At 40.9% G+C, this 22,927-nt stretch overlaps 2 protein-coding genes across 9 annotated transcripts in view; one reads left to right on the top strand and one right to left on the bottom strand.

Annotated features, from left to right (window-relative positions):
• The first annotated feature begins 121 nt into the window (after positions 1-121).
• Positions 122-17,767, top strand: ccdc66 (coiled-coil domain containing 66). 5 transcript variants are annotated; one of them, XM_044210494.1, is made up of 22 exons: positions 130-281; positions 359-415; positions 1,734-1,792; positions 2,204-2,226; positions 2,393-2,647; positions 2,788-3,031; positions 3,183-3,354; positions 3,858-3,952; positions 5,013-5,068; positions 6,003-6,095; positions 7,127-7,261; positions 7,387-7,610; positions 7,930-8,014; positions 8,127-8,285; positions 8,408-8,480; positions 9,057-9,140; positions 10,004-10,241; positions 11,259-11,472; positions 11,704-11,756; positions 12,741-12,919; positions 13,985-14,118; positions 15,271-17,767. In XM_044210494.1, the coding sequence occupies exons 2-22, from the start codon at positions 405-407 to the stop codon at positions 15,346-15,348; spliced, it is 2,664 nt and encodes an 887-aa protein (XP_044066429.1). In that variant the 5' UTR covers positions 130-281; positions 359-404; the 3' UTR covers positions 15,349-17,767. The 5 variants fall into 5 exon arrangements, with proteins under 5 accessions (XP_044066455.1, XP_044066447.1, XP_044066438.1 ...); XM_044210530.1 differs by having other exon boundaries at positions 131-281; positions 2,407-2,647; XM_044210520.1 differs by having other exon boundaries at positions 122-415; positions 13,988-14,118.
• Positions 17,768-19,873: 2,106 nt separating this feature from the next.
• Positions 19,874-22,927, bottom strand: part of tasora (transcription activation suppressor a) — a 39,160-nt gene continuing 36,106 nt past the window's right edge. For 2 of the 4 annotated variants that reach the window (XM_044210455.1, XM_044210463.1), the window contains exon 28: positions 19,874-22,048. In XM_044210455.1, coding sequence (XP_044066390.1) covers positions 21,472-22,048 — 577 coding nt within the window. In that variant the 3' untranslated portion in view covers positions 19,874-21,471. The remainder of the gene's footprint in view (positions 22,049-22,927) is intronic. The other 2 variants (XM_044210473.1, XM_044210482.1) reach the window with 2 other exon arrangements.

The raw sequence follows: 22,927 nt of genomic DNA, 5'->3' as shown, positions 1-22,927 counted from the left end.
ATATTCATTTATATTGTTTTGGAATCGTAGTAGTAACTATGTTAGTAGTAGTAGCGGTAAGTAGTAACGTAAGTTGTGTCATTGGTCCTTTCTTTTAAATAAATTCCCCGTCACCTTAAATGCAACATCTTCTAACGTAAACGTCCAAATGAAGACGTTTGATTGGCCGTTAATCTTACAGTGGGAAAGAATTAGCCAATCGGTGAAGCCGTTCTTGGTCGTTGTCAGCAACCAACGTACACAATTTAACAACCAGGAACTGGCGTTTGACTGCCAGTGAGGTTAGTCCAGAACCGGACAGAAGCGCTTTTACTGGATTATACATGTTTTACTAACCGTCTCTTTCTGTTTTTATAAGGTTGTCGGTGAACGTGCCGCCGTCTCGGTAAATATTTTCTGTCGGCATGAATCTCGGGTGAGTCTGTTTTTTCAAATTACCATTAGCTAGCTAGGCTAACATATTGCCCGAACGTGTCGCAGTGAAATGTAGGGGGATTATTTTATAGCTTGTGACCAAACTGTGAACAAACAACAAAGGCTTTTCGTAAAACACGCAACATTACTGATCTCGTAAGCAGTGCAGATAATAAAAACAACGAGTAGTCGTCGCTGTGGTTCGGCCTTTAACCCACAGAGTTTTTACTGTTTGTTGTAATTTGTCGACAAGGAATCAGTCAAACAATAATGTGCTGTAAACATTATTCTAACTAGAATTCCTGCAAACAAGAAATAAATAATAAAACACCTTTTTAATATTGAATGCCCCTCTGGGTAAAATGTTTCTTTTCGTCAGGGTGTTGAAGTAAAAAGTAAAATACAAATAGACACTTCAATGACATGAGACGTGTCACTAATGAGTTACAGGTGTGATTTTGGAGTTCCTGTTATTCATTTAAGCAGCATTTTCACCAACCTAAGCCCGTTTGTATGAAACATGTCCAGCTAGAAAGCAGAGTAATGAATGTGAATCTGTAAGGTGTTTTGCTGTGCTGCACCATGTCACACTTTGTACTGTTATTACCTGGCAACATAATACAGTGTGTACCACTCTGTCTCAATGTCTCAATGCCACAAAGACAAAGTCTACAAACTCTATTTTCAAGCAACCAGCAATTTGGTAATTAAGACCAAAGTTCAGGCAAGTATACATCTTTACGCCCAAATGACTGAGAAGCACAGGCATGAGATGATTGTGTGATTTTTCTGGAAAGAGACAGTTTGGCTGTTGAAAGAAAAGAAATTTGAAAAAGCTTCTGCACACCTGAATATGTGAAAGGTGATTCAAAGGAAATTACAATTTGAATAAAAATGGCTGCACTCCCACACACTGCCTCGCTTACTGCTAGAATATTTATTAATTTGCAACGTTTTAGTCACACACCCTATAAAGGTTGAACAGACTGAAAGGTCGTCAATGAATAAATATTCCAGCTGTTGAGAGATTGAAAGCTGTGATCCTTCAGTTACAGGACGGTCTCTTGTCGCTGGGTTTAGCACTAATTCAGCACTAACTCACAAACCTGTTCAGTTTAGCTCATCATTGTCCCGTAAGAGGAAATTACTTTTGGCGCAAGACAGCATTAAAACATAAACACAATAAGACAACTGAAAACATTAAAAGAACCAGTGTTTTACACACGATACAGATTACAATAACATTTTCAGTTTGCTTACTACTTTTATGTTATTGTGTTTCTGCTGATTGCTCTGATATTTCCCCTTTTTGTGAACAGAGACGGCCTGCTGTTTGAACTTGAAAATGGAAAACCCAAATTGATTTTACTTAGTCATGGTGAGACGTTTCAGCTTTTATAATCTTTAGTTTTCCAGGGAAAATGTACGCACTTGTTTGCTTTTCTCATTAGGTCTTTACTCTCATTAAAAAAATAATGTAATTTGGTCTTTGCTGAAATGATAAGAATATTAAATATGTTTAGTTTTGTTTTGATAATTGTTTCAAACACAGTAGTAGTAGTTTTACAGTAATTTTGATAGCATTCATCCCTTACAACCAAGCAGGTCATTAAAGTATTGTGAAACTGTTACATTTTACAACTGTAAAAAAATAAAAATGTAAATGTAAAACACCTGTGTTTTTGCATTGCCTTATTTCAGACCTACAGAGGTATTAGCATATGAACCTGTGTGTGTGTGTGGTGTAAAATTCATGGCTGTTCACTGTCACATATTTCTTCCACTGCAGGCATTGAGAAGAATCCAGCAAAGGTAGGAATCATCCTTACAGCCTGGTCAATACATTTCTAGACATAAAAGCACATGGTGTCTACACACTTTTGGCCACATATTGCAGTATACAGCACAGGTTATTATTATGTTATTATTAAGTATTATCTTTTATAGTTTTGTCTGATTTGATTTAACTTAATCCCAGCAGCTGTCCTTCAGGCCCAGAGCTGCAAACATCCTGAGCTCCAGGCAGCCGTCCTGTGTGGAGGAGGTGCAGGGAGAGGAGCATCCAGCCCGACAGCAGGCAGGGAGGCACAGAGAAAGCAAGAGCAAGGCAGGAGGAGCAGCCGTCTCCTTCACCTCCAACACCGCGTACACAGGGGGGAGGAGCACCCCTCTGACATCATCTAAGACACATGAGCATCACAAAGGGGGCAGCGGCTGTGCAGTTGTGGCCAAGGTAAGTGTCATGCTATGTCCCATTTCTTTACTTTACTTGTGACCTTCATCGTCTGACAGCACACATAACTGCTCTCTCTTTCTGTGTGTGTGTGTGTGTGTGTGTGTGTGTGTGTGTGTGTGTGTGTGCGTGCGCTGAAGGTGAAGTTAGACAGACACAAACACAGCACTACTGTTGGTTCCGTGAGAGCCAATGGGAAAACAGGACAGCCTCAGAATAGTGGGACACGAGTCGGTGGAAAGGTGGGACCAAAGGACACGCTGGCAAGTGGGGACGCAGGACTGAAGGAGGTGTGTCTGACCAATGAGCAGCTACAGCAGATCCTCAACACAGTGCAGACCTCCAGCAACGGCCGACACCCACCAGAGGACCACAGAACCCAGGGTAGTGGTAGTGATGGTTATATTAACAGTGATAGTCGCAGTCTGCCGAGACCAGGACTACAGCACAGAGGGAACTGAGACAATAGCTTGAACATTAGACTTTCCATCCATGTCAATATAATGTACAACTTCATGCCTTTTTTCCCTGTTAGGAAATCAATCAGACTTAAAATCTGGCTCCTCACTGAATGGAAGAGGAGGAGGAGGGAAGAGGAAGGAGGAAGACAGAGGAGGAGGGGAAGAAATAAAGAAGGGAGGAGGAGGAGGAGGAGGAGGAGGAGGAGGAACTGATATAACTGAAAGCTCACAGGATAAAGACAGCAGGTGAGGAGCCCACATCAACAGGCATTTGTACAAGACCTTTGTGCAATGCAGTCCCATAAAAAGACATTTGAATATGTGTTTAGCTGATAACAATAAATGTACAGGACTGTACTGAACTGTGGTAAGGTCAGAGGTCACAGACAATACTGTTCTTTGACCCTAGAATAGGATCAGACCTATATTCCACTTCTTCAATTCTTCACTGTTATAACCACACAAAAAGTGTTTTATGCTCAGTATGATTTACAGATGCATTAGAGACTGCTGCGTTCTGGTTCTGTCTCCTAGAGGAATTGCATGGGGACTTGTTTTCTCTTCAGCCAACAAAAATTACAAGAAATAATCCGATTTGCTGGTTAGGAGATATTTAGTTTCACAATTTACCCATTTGGTTCTACTGTTCAAGACTGCAGTATCAGTGCAGGTCAGGTCCATAATGCTCCCATAGTGTGCTCTATTTCTAAAATGGTGGTTAAAAGCAGAATGTTGCTGCCTTCGTTTAGGTTGTCTGGATGTCTGTTCAGCTGGCTGGAGGAGCGACAGTCAGACAGCAGAGCGGCCATCGACGCCAAGAAGACTCAGTGGAGGAGAGAACTAGGTATACACACACAAGCATTATAAAACTCCAGGAATGCATATTTATATTTATTATAGTGACAAACCCACAGAGAATTATCACCAGCTTTACGAAGTGTTTAAGCCTCTTTTAGCTCCTAGTTTTGCTTTTACTGCAGATTTACTGTTTGGTTCAGTCTCAGTGTTTCCAGCAAACAAGCTCTGATTAAAAACTGTACCCTACCTGCCCAGCACCAAATGATGGACAGAGAAAGTTAGAGACTAGCTGGTGAAGAAAGTAGAACATCTAGTAGCTAAAGAACCAGTTATTTTTCTCAGGAGTTGGATGACGCCAAACCAGAGATAAAATGAGAGTGAATATAGGCCATTAATGCTTTTTAAAGGCCCTGAAAACATATTTTCTCGATCAGCTTCTTACTGTGAGTTAAGTGATCACACTATTTCCTGCCACAGTTAAACCAGTTTTGGTTATTTCGTAGAGATTTCTGTATTTCTCTTAGTTTCTCTTAGTTTGAAGTGGGCGGGGGTTAGTGAGAAAAAGGTGATGTCACATACTTCAGTGCACCAGTCAGGATTCAGAAACATTTGAGTCAGAATCTGATGACAGTTGTTTGGTTACTCTCAATCAAATCTGATCAAACCACACCCACACAGTCCTGATTAATCAGATTTTTTGAGTGTTAAGCTCTTAATGAATATCACACCTGAAGATGTTTGTTTAAACTCTTATTTACCAGTTATTAACCAGTTTTTCAGGGGCTTTAAATACAGCAACTATAATGTTTGATTCAAGTCTCCAAACCTTCACCAAAACATGCTTAAAAGGTCATAAAGATAATCCATACCCCAACCTAAACACAAAAATTTCTATTTTCTCTGGGGGGAAGGAGTTGGAACTAGTGAGGGAGGTTGAGCAATATCAGCTAGATATAGATGAGCTCACTGCTAACATTTCTGACACACCTAAATCATTAATCAAAAATTGTAAGATACAATTGATGAAAAAATAATGGTGGTGGGGGGGACACTTTTTTAAAGTAATTCTGACAAATTAAATTAGTTTTTGTGTGTGTGTGTGTTAGATGAACAAGTGGCACTGAAGCAGCAGCAGCAGCATTCAGCCCCTGGCAGACTCCAGGTACGGCCGATATTTCACCTTTTCATCTAGAGTTTCACTTTGTTGGTTGTTTTCGTCACTGTGGGAACAAGATGACTGCAACTTTGTTTACACCCAAGAACAGCAAACTGTTCCTCGTACTGAAATGTGGCGCTGATAACATTTGTCTCCATCTAACTGTTCAGGGAGATTTTGCAAGAAAAATTGGAATTTTTATTTCGTGTGTGTTCCCCTAAATTTGGTTGAATTGTTTTGAGTAACATAACTTGTAAGAATAGTAGAAAAGGTTTCAGTCGTAGTCATCTGGACACTGTTTTCAGAATCAAGACGTTTCGGCTCCCATCCGGAAGTCATTCTCAATTGTGAAAAATGGTCTGAGAACTCAGAAAAAAAAACTCATACCATTTTTCACAATTGAGAATGACTTCCGGATGGGAGCCGAAACGTCTTGATTCTAAAAACAGTGTCCAGATGACTACGACTGAAACCTTTTCTACGATAGAACACTCCTGGACGAATGAGGGACTACACCGTCGTAACTTGTAAGAACTGGTTAGAATTGATTAGTATTAATCAATGTTGTGCAAATGTATTTATTTATATAACAGGTAATGTTGGTGACATTTCATGCTGTCATCTGAAGTAAAAAACAAACAAACAAAGAAAAAAACAAAGAAATGCACCTTTTCATAGTCTGTTTTTTCCACTAACTGTCATGGAGGCACAACATGTTCATGGATATATTCAGTTAAATATATCATTTTAACTAAAGGTTGGAAACCAAAACAATGACACACGTAATAACCTAAGTCAACTCGAGAAGACCAGACTGACCTTTTATCAGATTTGATCCATTGTTTACACAGATTGGAAACATATTTCCTTTCATAAAATATTTCATAATCTTTGTGTGTGTGTGTGTGTGTGTGTGTGTGTGTGTGTGTGTGTTTTTCAGGCTGAGGAGGACACAGAGAGTGTGTTATCAGTTCAGAGCTCCGTCAGCCACAGAGAACAGCATGCAGCCATCAGATCTAGCCTCAGATTCGGGGTAAATCTGGCTTGTGGAGTGTCACACTGCGCAGCATATCTGAACATAAATGGAAATGAGTTAACATTTCTTTAAACCCATATACTAGAATATGGTAACAGTTCCTCATTTACATGACATTTGAAAAATTAGGTTACTGCAGAAAGCCAACAATAACCAGGTTACCAAAGTGCATGTAAAGGCACTAAGTGACACAAACAGAGATGAGTAGATGCAGGATGGTGTTTCTCAAAAATCTGACAGTTTGCAGATTGTGCTACACACATGTACCTTGTGAAAAAACAAGCAGCACAACACTGTACATTTTAAGGGATAAGTCTGGTGATATTATATACTGTATTTTTCTTCATGTCCACAAATCCCATGAAAAGACCCAAACCCACAATTAACTGATCCACTAACAAGTATTGTCTGTGTATCCAAAGCCTGATATATCTTATTCCTCTGTGTCATAGAGCTCCATTGTTGTCCAAAAACTGTTTAAAAACACATCAGTGAGCCACAATGGTGCACTGGGTGACATGTTCCTTCATTATCTTGAACGCACACACTGTAGTTTATTTTGAGTCAGTCCCACATACACCATCCTGCTGCCCCAAATACTCACTAGAGCACCAAATGTGGATTAATCTGCTGCTGAAAATAGTCCCCAAGAAGTGAATTATTTCCTCCAGTTTGAGCAACATTTGCTAAAAACTGCAGTGAGCCTTTTTTAAACATGAAACTATATATTTGTGATTTGTGTTTTTAAAGATTTACGTCTTCAGTAGGAATTAATGGGCTTGGGGCTAAGAGCCACAGACAGAGTAGGGAAGATGACTGATGAGAGATGACTAACACATTGTTGGTTTTGGTCTTTTCATGGGATTTGACTGTAGTTTTATTGTGCTCCTGTGATTTCACGCAAAGTGCTTAAAAAATATGTGGTGTTGAATGAACACGTCTGACTAGCTCAACAAAAAACAAACATTATGAGATTTAAAAAAAAAAAAAATGTTTATCAAAAATCCTGCACTGTGTTGTTTCTGTAGGAGGTCAGTCCAATGGAGGAGGTGCTGAGTGTCGAGAGGAGAGAGGAGCAGAGGAGACGCTGGCTGGAGGAGCTGGACCGACAGAGAGAGGAGACGACTGAACGCAGGAGACAAGAGAAACTGCTGCAGAGCCAGGTATAATAGAGACACTGTAGAGACCAGACATGAGAGATTTTGTAATTCATCTTAATGTACGGCTGTGTTTCATGATCATGTGGTTTTTCCGTTAATGACTTTTTCTTTTGAACGTCTCTCTGCAGACTGAGGACCACGAGCTCTGGGCCACACACTTTGACTCGCTGCAGAGAAGGCCTCCGGTCCAAACTTCGGCTCCACCTCCAGCCCCGTCTAACGGCTCTGAGCGAGGAGAGTGGGAGCCCTCGTCCACCCTGTCCCTGGTCTGGGAGGCCAGGAGCAGCAGTGGAGCAGAGAGTGTCGGGGGAGCCAGCGTGGATACAACCAGCGGATACCCGACCAGAGCCAGGTAGGAGGGAGGGGTGAAAGATGAGGTACAAGTGGATCGATGAAGGCATGAACAGCTCTGGGGGGTTAAAAATAATTTCTAAATGATTGAACTGAACTGTGTCACAGGAATAACTAGCAATACACACCTTTTTAAATTAGTTATAGAGTGTATTTGAAAGTAATAAACTTTTAAAAAGCATTCAGTGAGCACATCACCCGACATACTGTATCTGAGTTGCCTAACAAATCGAAGATGTGGGAGGTGAGGTCTGGAACAAAGCTAGCTCCAGATGCATATGAGTAAATGTTTAGTGTTCTTTGTTCTGTGTTTCATCCAGCTATCTGAGGACCATGACGTCCCTGCTTGACCCCGCTCAGATAGAAGAGAGAGAGAGGAGGAGGCTCAAACAGCTGGAGCAGCAGGTAGGAGGAGGTGGAGAGATGGGAGGAACACAGCGAGGGAGGAAAAGTACACTTAGGCCTCATCACTTAGCTAGTATTTTACTGTCTCTCCTCCTCCCGTCTCCTCCCCCAGCGAGCAATCGAGGCCCAGGTGGAGGAGCGTCGGCGTCAGAGGGAGCGAGAGGAGGCAAGGAGGAGAGAGGAGGAGGAGGAGGAAGAGAGGAGGGTGGCACTGGAGAGAGAGATGCTGGAGAGACGGTACGAGCTGGACACACAGAGGGTGCGGCAGAAGGTTAGAACACACACACAGAGGCAAACAGTGCATGATTCTTCTTCTTTTTTTTTTTTTTTGCTGTAGTTGCAGTTGTGTCAGTGTTTGACTTCTGTCTGTGTGCGTGTGTGTGTGTGTTGCAGCCGAGCCATCAGGCAGAGCAGCCAAAAGAAGTCCACGATAACGAAAGACATCAGGAGACACTGGAGCCCAGCGGTGAGCAGAGCTTCTGCAGTATTACTGCAATACAGACCCAAACAGTTGCACTACAAAATACTGACCCCAAAAAACATGCTTGAGGTGCTTTCACCTCAACCATGGTAACACGTATGCGTGTCAGCATGAGTGCAGGGATTTTCCTGATCAGTCAGAAAGTGAAAAGGAGTCTGAACAGTGGTGTGTTGTGTATTTTATCAGCTCCTCATTTAAAAAGTAAATGAAGTGACCGCACAGTAACTATCCCACCGTCATATTTCCTACTTTCTGTCTGTTTGTCACTATTTGTGACTGATGAGGTCCAGCTTCAGTCTGGACTAATAACGCTATAATTAGTTGTCTCTGTATGAGCTCTTTGTGACACCAGAGAAGGTAAATAAACACATCAGGTTCAGTAAAGTCTTGCAAGACTGCTGTCAGTCACCAGAACTAGATTTTCCTCTTTGTCATCCTGCTTCATCAGTGCTACATCAATCAGTCTGTCAGTATGCTTTTTTCATGTACAGGTGTGAAAGAGATCTTAAAAACAAGCAGGTTGTTTGTAATGACCACTCCTCTAACTGTGTGTGCATTCAGCAGTTACCAGACATGGCGAGTGTTTGGAGGAGGAGGCGGTCAGCAGTTCAGCCCCCCCCTACAAAGACACTGCTGTACAGACAGGTAACGCAACTATTACTACTACAGCTACCACTGCTGCTACTACTGTTACTGCTAATACTACTAGTATTCCCACTACTACTGCTTCTGCTGCTACTACAACTACTACTGCCTCTGTGGGAAATGGTAGTACTTCTTCAGCATCAGTGTATGAGGACAGCAAGCTGTAAACAGATTTTGAAACTGTACTAAGACTACATTCACACTGAGCCATCTATTTAAAAAAAATGCTGTTTACATGTGAAAATGATGTGTCCACACTAGCGTTTCCAGGTCGTTTTTGTTAAGATGTCTGTCTACAATAAAATGAATGCCTGAAATGATCACCTACACTGTGTTTGTATGCAGCCGAACTTTTTATACTCATTCTGTTGTCAGACAACATGAAATAGTGATTTGTTCACAGTTCATATACCTATTTTCCTAAGCTGCTGCACTGCCATAATCAAATCATTATTTTATGATTATTTTATTAAAGCAACGTCCTTAACAACTCTGCTGTGTGATCAGCTATATTGACATTTTAAAATGATCGATTACAGAGAAAGTAAGAGGCAACAAAACGTTGTCTTGTTGACTTTGTCACACACACACACCTGACCATGACTGGGCAGGTTTACGTCATCATTTTGCCAGTTTCCCCCGAACATACTGAAATGCCAAGGCGGTGTTTTTAAGATTTATCCACCCTGAATAAACTCTTGGGTGAGACAAATGTCAGCGTAGTGTCTCAAAAAGACATGCAGTTTAATATTTGATGGCGTAATGTGGATGTTGAAAATCCTTATAAAGGTTATCTTCTCTCTCTCTCTCTCTCTCTCTCTCTCTGTGTCTGTGTGTGTGTGTGTGTGTGTGTGTGTGTGTAGAAGCAGCTCCCTCCCTCCCACTCAGAGCCGACAGAGTACAGACTCCTCACGTCTCTGCACAGTACCAGCCACCTCCTTCTCTGTCTGCTGCTCCTCCAAACAGCAAGAACCGAGTGGTGAGAACAGGCAAGGAGAACATCTGTCTGCCAGGAGGAGGTGGAGGAGACCCATATGAGGCGTTTGCCAGGACAGAGAGGAGCAGGAGAGACAAGAGGAGGCCTGAGTGGAACACACAGAGGTAGAAAAACACACGTCTCACGTTTTGATGATCACTGTGAAGTCATCGGACTCAATGTGGACAATTGTTGCTACACCTGAATACAACAGAAATAATGATCTGGGCTTATTAAAGCTACTGTCTCTCAATAACAAGTCACACGAGTCTTGTTCTTCTTCGTATTTATTGGCAGTTGGAAAGCCAGCATGCAGGTGCATTACCACCATCTACTAGACTGGAGTTTAAAGTAGAAGATACGCATTAAAACTAAAACTAAACTTAATTCTCTTTGCTAAAGCAGTTTCTTTTAAGTAGTTGGTTAAGTGACTACATATTTTACATGATGCCTTCCAAAGCAGATTTTCTGTTGCTAGTACTATGTGAACATGTAATATACAGTATGTATCAGTAGACAGTGGTGGAAAGTATCTATGTAACTGTGAAAGTAAGTGCATTTCCTCAAGTACAAATCTGAGCTTGTTGTACTCTAAAACAATTGTCAGGTGCCCTTATGTACATTAAAACAGGTGTTGCTTGCTGTAATCATTCCTGCTGTTCATACTGGAAGTGATGGACAAAATCCACATTTAATCCAATCAAGTGGGTATCATCCAAAGTTAGTCTTTTTAGTACAAAACGTTCACATTGTGAACTTATCCTTTAATGTCCACATTCATCTCAATCAGTGATCAAAAAAATGTCCATTTATTGAAATTTAGCCAGACCATCCTCAAAGGCTGGGTGGGTGTTAAGGGGTTAATAGATAGCCCTAATTAAATTGTGTTGCTCTATTAAATTAAATTAAATTCAATTCATTATTATTATTCCTTTTTTTTTTTTGAGAACCCCAAATGTAATTCACTGAACATTACAAAAATGGATTCAAGTCTAGTTCCTTATTCAACCCTCTCAAGTTTAAAGTGCCTGATTTAGAAATCTCTCACGACCTCCATATTGTCTCTAAGAACGAAGACGACACAAAGTCACACAGCTCTGACCCAGTAAGTCAGTATTTACTCTGATCCCCTGTTCTTCCAGGCCCAGCCGTCGGTTTGTTCCAGCCTCGGAGCGTTACCCGGCCCCTCTGCAGAGGAACAGACAGGAGAGTCGACTGAAGAGGCAGGCCGAGCTCCTCGCTCTGCAGGAGAAGACCTGTCTGTCCAGGACCGAACCTCCTCCTCTTCCTCATCAGCACCAGGAGCCTCATCTCCTCTCCAACCCCACACAGACCAGAACCAGTCCCACCAGGAAGGTAGGAGGCTTCTTGACATTGAATTCTAAAAAGCTGCTTTTGACTGATATTTTTTTTTTTTTCTAAATATAAAACTTTACCACGCTCTTGAGGTCCGTAATTCTGATTCACAAACTTTTGTTACTTTCTTACTGCAAACTAACTTCCTGACAAACATTGTTTAGTTTTTCTCTGCTGGCTGATGATAATTTCTGTGTTTTGGATGTGTGTTAATGACTGGTACTGTTCCAGGTGGAGAGTGTTTCCAAAGGACACAGCATCTCTGCCGCCATCAACACTGAAAGGTGAGCAGCTCTGACTGCAGTTGCCTTACTGTTAAACCCCCGACTGCCTAAAAAAGGAAGAAGAGCTTCATCTTGAAAATGGCCAGCCTTGTTGACTTTGTTACAGTCAATAAGAAAGCTGCTTCTCTCGAAGAAAATAGGCTGAAATCTTCAAAGCAAGCAAAGTTCAGGAGTGGAATTACATGGCTTTAGTGAACAACAAAAAGGACCAGTTTTGACCTATAAATTGTTTAAATCATGACAAACTTTCCTCATCTTTAATGAGAGAAAATGTCCGTAATACTTTCATTTAATTTTTAGGTCTGTTATTTCATAATAACTTATTTCATTGAACATTTTGGTAGTAATTATAAGGAAACTGAGACAAAGTTCTGAAATAACTTCTTCGTTTCAACCCAAGTAAATAATTATTCATTGAAGTGTAACACTGTCCCTGCTTTACCTTTTTAATTTGACATAATTATTAAAAATTTAAAGACCAGTAAAAAATAAAAAGCATTGCCAAAATCTGTTTTCCCACTGACTTCAATGATAAATTTAAATTGGATTGCATTGCACTTTTCTCTAAAATTCACCTTGTGTCACAAGTGAGCACCATTTCATGTACGTAAATGAGGAAAAAAACAAGATCAAAAAGGTTACTCCAAAGTTTTTACTGGCAGCGAATTCAAGGCGGTAGAGCCACGCAAGCCATAACACGCAATAAACAAAAGCCCACCAAACTAGGGAGAAAAAAAGCAATAAAAACAGAACTTCACTATAAACATTTGTATTTTTACAATGACCACAAACCAGGAAGAACAAGCAGTTGTAACTCCAGGAAATGCTGACAGTTGGCTGTGGGAAGTCATGAAGAAGTGTCACATTTTTACTGTGTAAATAAAAACCTGTCCAGTCAGCAGGTCTGTTAATCTGGACGGTGAAGTGGTTTTATGTTTAGTGAGCTGACTCCTCTGTTTTGATGCCTCATGTTGTCTCCTCCAGGGGGCGCTCTCCTCTCGTCAGACACAGAGTTCAGAGTCAACAGGTCCCGCCCTCCTCCTCCACCCCTCCTCCTCCTCCTCCTCCAGTCCTGGAGTTCATTCCTTATGTCCGGACTGATGAAGTCTTCAACCTGGATCCACTGGAGCCTGCTGACACCCCCCCACCTCACACACACACAGGTTAGAGACGCAGACAGATTAACTCTGGAGCTGTACATTTTACTGGTAATGCAGGGTTTTTATTTGTAATTAAGTATTTTTCCATTCTGTTCAAGGAAAAGATTTGAGTGTTTTCTCTGCTAATGATACAGATTCCATAAATAAAGCTGTGAAAGCTGTCGGTGTCCTGGGGCAAAAAGTGGACAAGTAGACAGTCATATAGAGCTGCAGCGATTAGTTGATTAATCGATTAGCTGATTGACAGACAATGTTCCTTCGTTACAATGAACACACACACTGTAGTTTATTTTGACTCAATCTCACACACAGGCAGTCGTGCTGCTGAAAAAACTCACTAGTAGAGCTGAAACTAACTTTCAGTCATTTTTCAAGCAAAAATTCAAAATATTCTCCAACATCAGCTTCTCAGATTTGTTGCTTTTCTTTGTCGTATGTGACAGTAAATAAAAAATCTTTAGTTTTTGGACTGTTGGTCGGGAAAAAATTAGCAAATTGAAGACATTAATGTGGGCTCAGAGAAATTGTGACTGCCATTTTTCCCAGATTTTTTTAACATTTTACAGACTAATTGATTAATTGAGAACATAATTGGCAGATTAATCGATAATGAAAATAATTGTTAGTTACAGCCCTACAGACATGTACGTCCTAAATTGGAGGGGAAAAAAGCAGTTTTAAGACTAAAAAGGGTCTGTGTGAACTGTTAGGTTTGTATTCAGAATGAGTACCACAGATTTGTGTTTGTTTAGTCTCTTTATTCACTCGCATATTGTGTCTGTATTTTATGTCTGTTGCTTTTGTCAATTTTATTTTTTATAGCCATGAATCACAAATTTGCCACAGAGGGCTTTACAATCAGTACAGCATACAACACTGTCTATTCTGAGACCCTTGGTTTGATAAGGAAAAACTCCCAGAAAACCCCTTTAACAGGGGGAAAAGGTATAAACCTCAGGAACTGCAACAGGAGAGGGATTTCATCTCCCAGGACGGACAGACGTGTAATAGTAAATACAGAGTATACATTCTGTACACTGTAAGTAAACTATACTTTCTCCTCGTCAGAAGCTCCTCCTCAGAGCTCAGCGTCTCCTCCTGCTCCCTCACATCGAGATCCCCTCCTCCACCCTGAGCTGCTTCGTAACACACACACACACCGACAGCAGGAGATCCTGCGAGGCCTGGCCCAGCTGCGGCAGGTAACACACATCTGAGGGCCAATGTAAATATTTGAGTTACAAAAAATCTGATTAGGGCTGAAATGATTAGTTGATTATCGATTAGTTGAACAGCCAAAGATTAATCAACAACAAATTTCATAATAGATTAATTGTTCAAGTCATTCCATCAAGCAAAAACAGCTTCTCAAATGTACAGATTTGCTGTTTTTCTCTGTTTTTATGATTGTAAACTGAATATTTTGGGTTTTGAACTGTTGGTCAGACAAAACAAGACATTTGAAGACGTCACCTCGGGCTCTGAGAACATGTAATGGGCAATTTTCACTATTTTGACATTTTATTGATTAATGAAAACAATAATTGGACTGATTATTTGATAGTAAAAGTAATGTAATAGTTGTAGCCCTAAATCTTTTAACAGTACGATAGCATTGTTGTTTTTTTTAACCATAAGCGCAAAACAAACATTTTTGATAAACATCCCTTTACTTTTCTCTGTTTTACAACTGTGAACCAGATGTTTGCAGGACATTTTACAGTTGAGAAATAAACTTAAAACAGCAAATAATGGTAGAGAAAAAGAAAAATACTAGTTTATTTTTCCAGTGAAGTGTATCAATAATAACCGATGTACAGTCAGGCTCTACTGTATATATCTTGAGGTTTGACTGTTCCACCTGCAGCATGTAGCTTAATGTTAGCACAGAGTACTACAAACTATATAATACAACTACTTCTGCTTTCTGTTGTTACTGTGTTTACTGGTAAATCATAGTGGCTGCTGGTTAAGTCAGGCACCAATTTAGTGTTACTCTTTCATAAAACTGGAGGGCATATTAAAAAACACAATGGTCAAATGGAAGCAGCAGAGGCCAAGATTTCCTTAGTCCCAAGTATGGGCCAAGCTCCAAAAGCACTGGATCCTACATTTCCCATAATGCAACTGGATGGGTTCTTTCTGAAACAGGGATATAATGTTTACATGTGCAAAACATGACCAGGATCCTCCTAAAACCTGATCATAAACATGATACTGATGTGAATGTAAACGCTGAAACGATAAGTCGATCTGCAGAAAGTATAGTAAAAGGATACTAATGTGCATGTGAACAGTAGGTGAGGGTCCTCACAAGTATAGATGTACAAACCAATGTTTGTGTGTGTTTTCAGGGTTTATTACAGAAGCAGAGGGAGTTGGAGACGGATCTGAATCCTCTACTGAAGCGCCACGACAACGAACCCCGATGACCTCTGACCCCTGCTCCGTGTGTTCCTGATGCAGGACGGAGACGTTAACACTACAGTGTTTCAACCAGCCGCCGCGGAGAACACTGAACAGAAAACCCACAGTGTTCTCTCGGGATCTCGTTCAGTCGGCCAACACTTGGAAACTGGATGTTCAATGTGCCACAACATGGATCGCTCTCATCAAGGTTCACATTTCACTTGAATATCAACAAACAGCTGCAGCAGATTTTTGGTTTTCAAAGTAAAGCTGATCGTATCGGAGTGAATTTGACAGATAATCTTGATTTGGGGCTGTATGTCCCACCTGTCCTGGTTGAATGCACCGTCAGGAGGCAGAAGGGCTTGTTTTTTTGTTTTTTTTCCCTGCCAGCAGCTCAACACAAGACTATTTCCCAAATCTGTTATTTTGACTGTTGAAAACACACGGCTCTGTGTGCATCTTCTGGTGCAGTCAGACTCAACACAATTGAGAACATAATTGGCAGATTAATCGATAATGAAAATAATTAAAGACATTAGCTGCTGCAGCCATGTGCTCTGATGAACTGTGGTGGAGTCATACAGCTTCATGGTTCAGAGAGACCTTTTCACTCAAAACATTTTAAACTAGTGCGCAAATTCACGCTGCCTAAAGCAAATCCGCATCTATCTGCAACTACTGACGTGTTTCCACTGACTGTATGCAACTGACCGATCCTAAGCAACACCTCTTTCCCCCTCAGTGCACCAATCACAGCTAGGCAATAATTTGGACATCTTTTCACTCTAACCCCCAATGTCTGTCGGGTGTGGATGCGTTGTGTTGTGGCTCCGTCATGGCCGAAATGCTCACTACTGTTTGAATATTCACATTTATATATATATATATATTCGATCTGTTCAAATTCAAAATTGAGTGTGTAAGCTCAACAGGAAGAGACTTATAAAGAGACTGCATAAAGTTCGCTGACACTCTGATATCTATAAACTAGGCTATTGTTGTTCTCTTCATTAAAGGAGAACTCCACTGATTTTAGTCTGTTTACAGGTCTTGGGGAGTGCTAATGTGCATGTGTGAAAAAGGTTGTATACAGCTTTGGTGGCTGCAGAGAGAGCTGCGTGAAGTCTGATAAATTGCCTCAAGTGATGTCACTTGAGTCAGTGTCGGTTGGGGGCTGAAGACTACAAGTTTGAAAATGAAAAAAACCTGGAGGTGTGAGGTTAGAAAGAGGTGAGCTCACCAGACCTCTGTAGCCAGCTCCTCATCTCTGCTTGAGGCTAGTGCCCAGAGGCTACATTAGCCGCTACTAGCATAACACACATTAATCTCCCACAGAACTGTCAGCGGTATAAATGCATTGTGGGTAATGTAGGCGCCAGGTTTTGACAAGGAAGAATGAGTTTTTAGAGTGCAATGCTAAATCGGTGGACTCCTCTTTTAACGCAAAATAGAGAAAATACTGAGCTGTATTGAACGGATAATCGTGACACCAAGCCATCTGAGAAGTGTTTTAAGCAGTCTGGATTCTACATACTGATGGAAAAATAGTGGATTAAAAGGTAAAACTGCCTTACAGTAACGTCAGCTTATCACTCAGTGAGGCAGCGGAGTCGCTGCAAAAGAACAGAGCGTTAACTACAACGTATTGCGGACAAATTAAGTTGAAATAATTTCATGTTGGTTTGAATTTGTGTGAACTTTAATTTTTTGAAAAGGTCTTACAGGAGACTGATTGTCTCCATCAGACTGTGACACAGCTGCATCCAGTGGACATCGGGGGTTATATTTACTATAGCAGTCAATTGTGATAGTCAGCTAAACAGTGTAGACATCAGCAGCACATCACAGTCACTAACATTTGCTTTGCCTTCAGTCTGAACACCCAATTTTAAAATCTAGAAACATGTCTGAATTTCTGACAACTGTGAGTTGCAGGTTCAACACGAGCACTTGACTGAGTTTTTAACTTTGACTGATTCACTACAAACACCTCAGTGTTTTCTTTAAATCATTTCTACCTCACATCAGCACCTTTATACCACCGATGCTCCTCTGAAACTAAAACGGCGCTCATGTTTTCTCTTTCCTCCACCGGGTACCTAATGAGACAAACATGTTTTCTCCTACTCACCAACTGAATTTATATGGGTGACCAATTTTATGTGAAGACTGTATTTTATAATTCTGTTTTTAATGCACTTTCCGTAGGAATGGCACTGTACCGAAGAGGTGTTTTGGGTTTTTTTGTCTTCTTCGGGGTTGGAGGCACCACAGTCCTTGTCTTTGGAGCACAGCTGACTTAAAATCATGAACGAAAGATGTTTTTGTGTTTCTTCAGCTTCCTGCTGGACGAGGAGCTTTGTGTTGTCATTCTTTCTGGTTTAATTGTATTAGTGTATTTTTTATTTATTGCAAATGTAATAAATAATGTAAAGTGTACTGAGGCCCTTTACATTTCTTACAACTGTACTTCTGTTTTGATTTATTTTAATTTGGCAGCCCCCTGAATTTCCCCCAAGCTGACACAAACAGCACGTTCAATTTGAAAACGCAACACATTTTCAAAACTCGTGTTAAATAAATTTTGACTTATTAGTATTAGTTTAAAACTCAAACTCATAAGTTTTTTTTATGAACTTAAAAACTCTTGCTTGTTTAGTCATGAATATTTTATGTTATAGAAAAATACTTAAAACATGTCTGGAGGGGTTCTTTAAGACAAAAATACTCTGCTTTGAATAATAACTTGTCTGAATAGTAGCTTAACACCAGGAACACTGACTGTTCATAACATTCAGTCAAAAATGTTTTTTAACTTTTAATATTTCAGTGTGTTTTTTGGACATTGGCAACAGACATTTTTGACAATTTTCTTACGTTTTATTGGTCAAACAACTGATCAGTTGAGGAAAAACATCAGAAGATTAATCAAAATAATCATTAGCTGCAGCTCTATCTTACCGTATATTACTTAAGTGCTTGAATGTATTGACTGACCTGTTTTTTTCCCTCAGATGTGAGTACTTCTGAAGATCCCATGTGGAAAATCTTTTCTGGCTTCAGGTGTTTGCATTGTATTACTTCCAGTACCAGTTTGGGGTTTAATGCAGACAAGACTGCAAGCCCCTCATGGTACCTCGAAGGTCTTCAGGTAAGCCTAGTGCCCCACTGGGCCCCCCGAAACTTAAGGAGTCAGTCTGTTTGTGTCACTTTCAACGTTTGAGAGTGACAGTTTGCCAAAAGGCACGTCTGTGGTCTGATGACCGCAGCACTGAGTAACGCTTGAGAGGGTAAAATCGGTGCAGCATCATACGGGACAATCCTGGAGGAAAACCTGATGCCGCCTGCAAAAGATTTGCAACTTGGGAGAAGATTTGTTTTCCAGCAAAGCAATGTGCTCAAGCACAAAGTTACACAGGAACGGCTTCAAAACAACGATGTTCATGTCACGTTCAGTGGCTGTTCACTCACGATCCCCTTGGAGGGAGCGAATACTTGAGCAAACAAGTATTTTTTATTTTGTATTTGAAATTAATTTAGATCAATTTGTAGAGATTTTTTTTTAGTTTGACATTAAAGGGTCTTTTTCTGTTAATCTGTGTCAAAAAAGCCACTTTAAATGTACTTTACTCAGTGGTGGAAAGTAACTAAGTAAATTTACTCAAGTACTGTACTTAAGTACAATGGGAGGTATTTGTACTTGAGTATTTCAATTTTCTGCTACTTTCTACTTCTACTACATTTCAGAGGGACATACTGCACTTTTTACTTCAGTACGATGATTTTAAAGTTTTAGTTACTGGTTACTTTGCAGATTCAGATTATTAATACAAAATTTAATCAACCAATAAATGATGATGTATTATAATTAATCTACCCAGCAGCATATATAGTAATTAAAATTAGCCCCACCTTTACCAGCTGCAATATTAGTGTTGCTTACACATTAATGCATCAATAATTATAATCCAATAACATAATATACGCCCTTCTGCCTAATGAGTACTTTTACTTTTGATACTTTAAGTATATTTGGTGCTAATACTTTTACTTAACATTTTGAATGCATGGCTTTTACTTGTAACAGAGTATTTTTACACTGTGGTATTACTACTTTTACTTCACTCTGAGTACTTCTTCCACCACTGACTTTGATTAAATGTTGTAAAACAATAAGAACTTCCAAAGGGAGTGAATACTTTTTATAGGCTCTATATCATCTTGTGCAAACAATATATTTATTTTTATTTATTTATTTTTTTTAATCTGTCAGGGTTTCGGGGGCTCCGTATATTTGAGATGACGGTAAACGATGAAATAAAGATACACTGGTACCGGTGGAAATCCTTACTGAATCCAACATATGTACATTTACAATTCAATTAGACCCGACCCAATGTGAGTCCCTATCAGGTCTCAGTTTCTAGGAACCAAGTGGGCCCATAAAGACCTCAAACTGAGACTTAACCTCCCCAGTGCACTGCCTGCACAATGATTTCTCGTTACCATCTTGCAGTTTCTCAATCTGAGGTCAGGGAAACTGGCTGGTTTACGCAGGCAAGTTTTAATACAAAAAATCTCTGATGTAAAAAAACATAAAAATATGACTTAAGTTAAAACCAGTCTGTTACAGAGTCACTTCCTATTGTACATACAACATTAAACACAAACAGTTCCCAGGGTAACAAACCAAACATTCAGTACAAAAAACTGTTTTTTTACAAGACATAAAGAGTGTCCGCTGGAAGACGTGTAAGGCAGTCTGTCCATCTTATTCCTTTACAGGTTTTTTTCTTAAGTTCTTCCATAGTCTCAGTTTCCACTTTAAGACCCAGGGTGCATCTCGGTGTCTCCCATGATGCAAAGAGAACGAATAAATACCTCATGTTTTCTCACTGTAGAAAACATCCTCGAGGGTTCCGGGAACTGGGATCCACCAGAGCTTTTTAACATTTTAGTCAATGCTCTTGATTAAAGAGCTCATGTACATGCCAGGTTGATCTCTTTCAGTTTGTTTTGCTGAGTGAGATTAAATAAAACTTTGCAAAACATGGCAAAGAAACTCTGTTATTTAAAAAAAAAACTCTTAATATCCAAAGGGAGAGATATGGCCTTTTCCTTCAGAGTTTTTTCTGACTTCTTCAGTACTAACAGGTCAGCAGGTAGTGGTTACAGTAGGTAGTAAATGGTAGGTTTCCAATCCGAGACTCAGCAGGCTGCAGGTTTGTATTCTAGCCAAACTCTACAGCAGCTGATTTCTGCTGTGTAAGCAGGTACATTGACTTATTTTAATTCACACACTGCACACTACACAAGGGTTACTACAAGGTTTTATCTAGTTTCATCAGAGAGTGACACAGTGTTTCAGTGTCTGGTCGTCTGATGAAGAACATGTGGCCGGGAACATCACCAAGCCCTGATCCAGGACTGTCACACTACATATCACAGTCCTGGATCTCCATCTCCTGGACGTTTCAGTCACTCAGAGGACAGAGAATATTGAAAATACCAAGTCAAACAATGGTAGATAATCTTCTTCTGACTTTAAAAGGTGGGGGAAGTGATATCAGGTGGGTGCAGAGTAACTAAAAACACAATTTACTAGAACTAAGAAAGGTCTCTTAAATTATATATATATATATATTAAATTAAAGTCAATACAAATTAGGACGGTCCCCTTTTCAAAAATGTATCTCTACAGTCAATATCAGATAAATGCAAAAATAACCCTTAACCCTAACCGAAAAAAGAGACGAGTTTGTATTTTCAACATTCTTACTGTAACCAATTTTATAAACCCGAGAGACTGAAATGTCCAGATTCTTGGAGACCCTGATATGTACTATGACGGTCCTGGATCAGGGTTAGACATCACCCTTATTTTGTGATGACAAATAATGAACCTTGGGAGCTGCATACAGAGTGCTGTCTCCTTCTGCCCTCTTTCTTCAGTGCACCTGTGCACCTGAGATGTGAGTGTTTCAACCTCTGCATTTGACTAGAATGAGATTCTGGTAACAGGGGTGGTAGTTTTTGGTTTTCTTCCTCTTCTTAAACCTGCTGCATGGTCCGCAGCAGGTGTGTGGAGGTTAGTGGGGAACTTGTTACCTGGGATAATCAGCTGGTGTAGTTAAACGGACTCTCTACATCCCGTTAAAGCCTCCTCCTCGTTGCCCCCCTCTGTATCTGTTGCTGCCCTGACCTGCAGGGTTGTGTAACCCCCCCAGCAGTCTATGACCAGTGAAGTCCCTGCCAGCCTGTTGGAAGCCCCAGACCAGCGCGGCAGCAGCACCTGCAGGGCCGAGGCCACCTGGCCAGACAGGCGTGGGCCCCAGGAGGCCACCTCCCAGGGCAGTCAGGGGCCCAAGCAAGGGGCCCCGAGAGAAAGGCTGGTTGGGGAGTCGAGGCAGGTGGGGGGGCTGCAGGAGGCCGGCGCCACGCTGCTGCTGGCTGTGAGGTGGTTGTTGTAGGTGTGACGGACCTTGCTGGAGCTGCTGTCGCTCATTTAGTTGCTGCTGCTGGTTGTTCAGTTGCTGCAGATGATGTTGGGGCTGTTGGATCTGTTGTAGACGGGGCAGAGCAGGATTTAGGTTATCTTCCTGGTCTGTTACCATGGTGATACTTCCTGTTACCTTGGTGCCACTGGCAGTTCCCACAGTGCTGTTGCCAGGTGGTGCTCCCTCTCCTCTTATTGGCTGTTGTTGGCCTGACTGTGTGTCTCTACAAACAAGAAGAGGTTCAGCAGCAACATACAGACAAACTGCAAGAGAGACATCATGAAAGCAACAGCAACAGTCAATATGTCTATCACAGTGTAGGGCTGGGTATTAAGTCTCAATACTTTTCTGGCAGTGTGAGTGAAATGTGTCTGAGTACCAAAAACTTATCTACTGAAAGCTGACATTGAATATCTGCTCATAATTTATGATAGTTTACTTATTCTTTGACAGTTCCTGACTCAAATCATAATTTGCCAAATTCAGAGTTTTATAGTTCTTGTACAGCTGTGTGTATTCACACAACATTTTGCATTTGAGATTGTTGGTTACATACCGTAACTCCAGATTCTATGAGTATAGGCGCAGCCCTCTAAGGCTATCGCTAGTGAGCTCATCCCTTGCTTGTGCAGCACTGCAGACTTTTAGTCCACACCCACTTACTATGTGGGCCCCATCCCTTATAAGTTAAGCTGAGACCGGACAACCAGCTCCCAAAAACAGCTTTTTCTTCAGCTAGTTAAAAGGAACGAGTGGGGCCCACAGCTTAGAGGGCTGCACCTATACTCCTAGAATCTGGAGTTACGGCACGTAACGTCAACGTTATATGTCGTAGAGGCTTCGCCCTCTAAGGCTGTAGCTAGTGGGATAAGGATAAGGCGAAGCAGGATGTGGTCCATGCTCCACTGGGTCCGTCCGGTACCCGCAAGCACAAACACACATCAGAAATCAATAACCAGTCCATACAATGCGTCACAGCGCAATGGCACATCAAAGCACATCATAAGCGCACAGATGGCACAGCGACAGTACAATACCTGATATTCACCATGAAGGAATGAACTGGGAAAAACAACATTAAACCTGCTGCTGTGAGAAGCGG

This window comes from Siniperca chuatsi, linkage group LG2 (genome assembly GCF_020085105.1).
Source record: "Siniperca chuatsi isolate FFG_IHB_CAS linkage group LG2, ASM2008510v1, whole genome shotgun sequence".
NCBI classification, from domain to species: Eukaryota; Metazoa; Chordata; class Actinopteri; order Centrarchiformes; family Sinipercidae; genus Siniperca; species Siniperca chuatsi.
This window is presented reverse-complemented; position numbering and strand designations above follow the sequence as displayed.

Coding starts and splice junctions, on each gene's coding strand:
- ccdc66 (XM_044210494.1), top strand. Junction 3,032..3,182: donor AGAGGACCACAGAACCCAGG/GTAGTGGTAGTG, acceptor TTTCCCTGTTAG/GAAATCAATCAGACTTAAAA. Junction 14,119..15,270: donor GCCTGGCCCAGCTGCGGCAG/GTAACACACATC, acceptor GTGTGTTTTCAG/GGTTTATTACAGAAGCAGAG.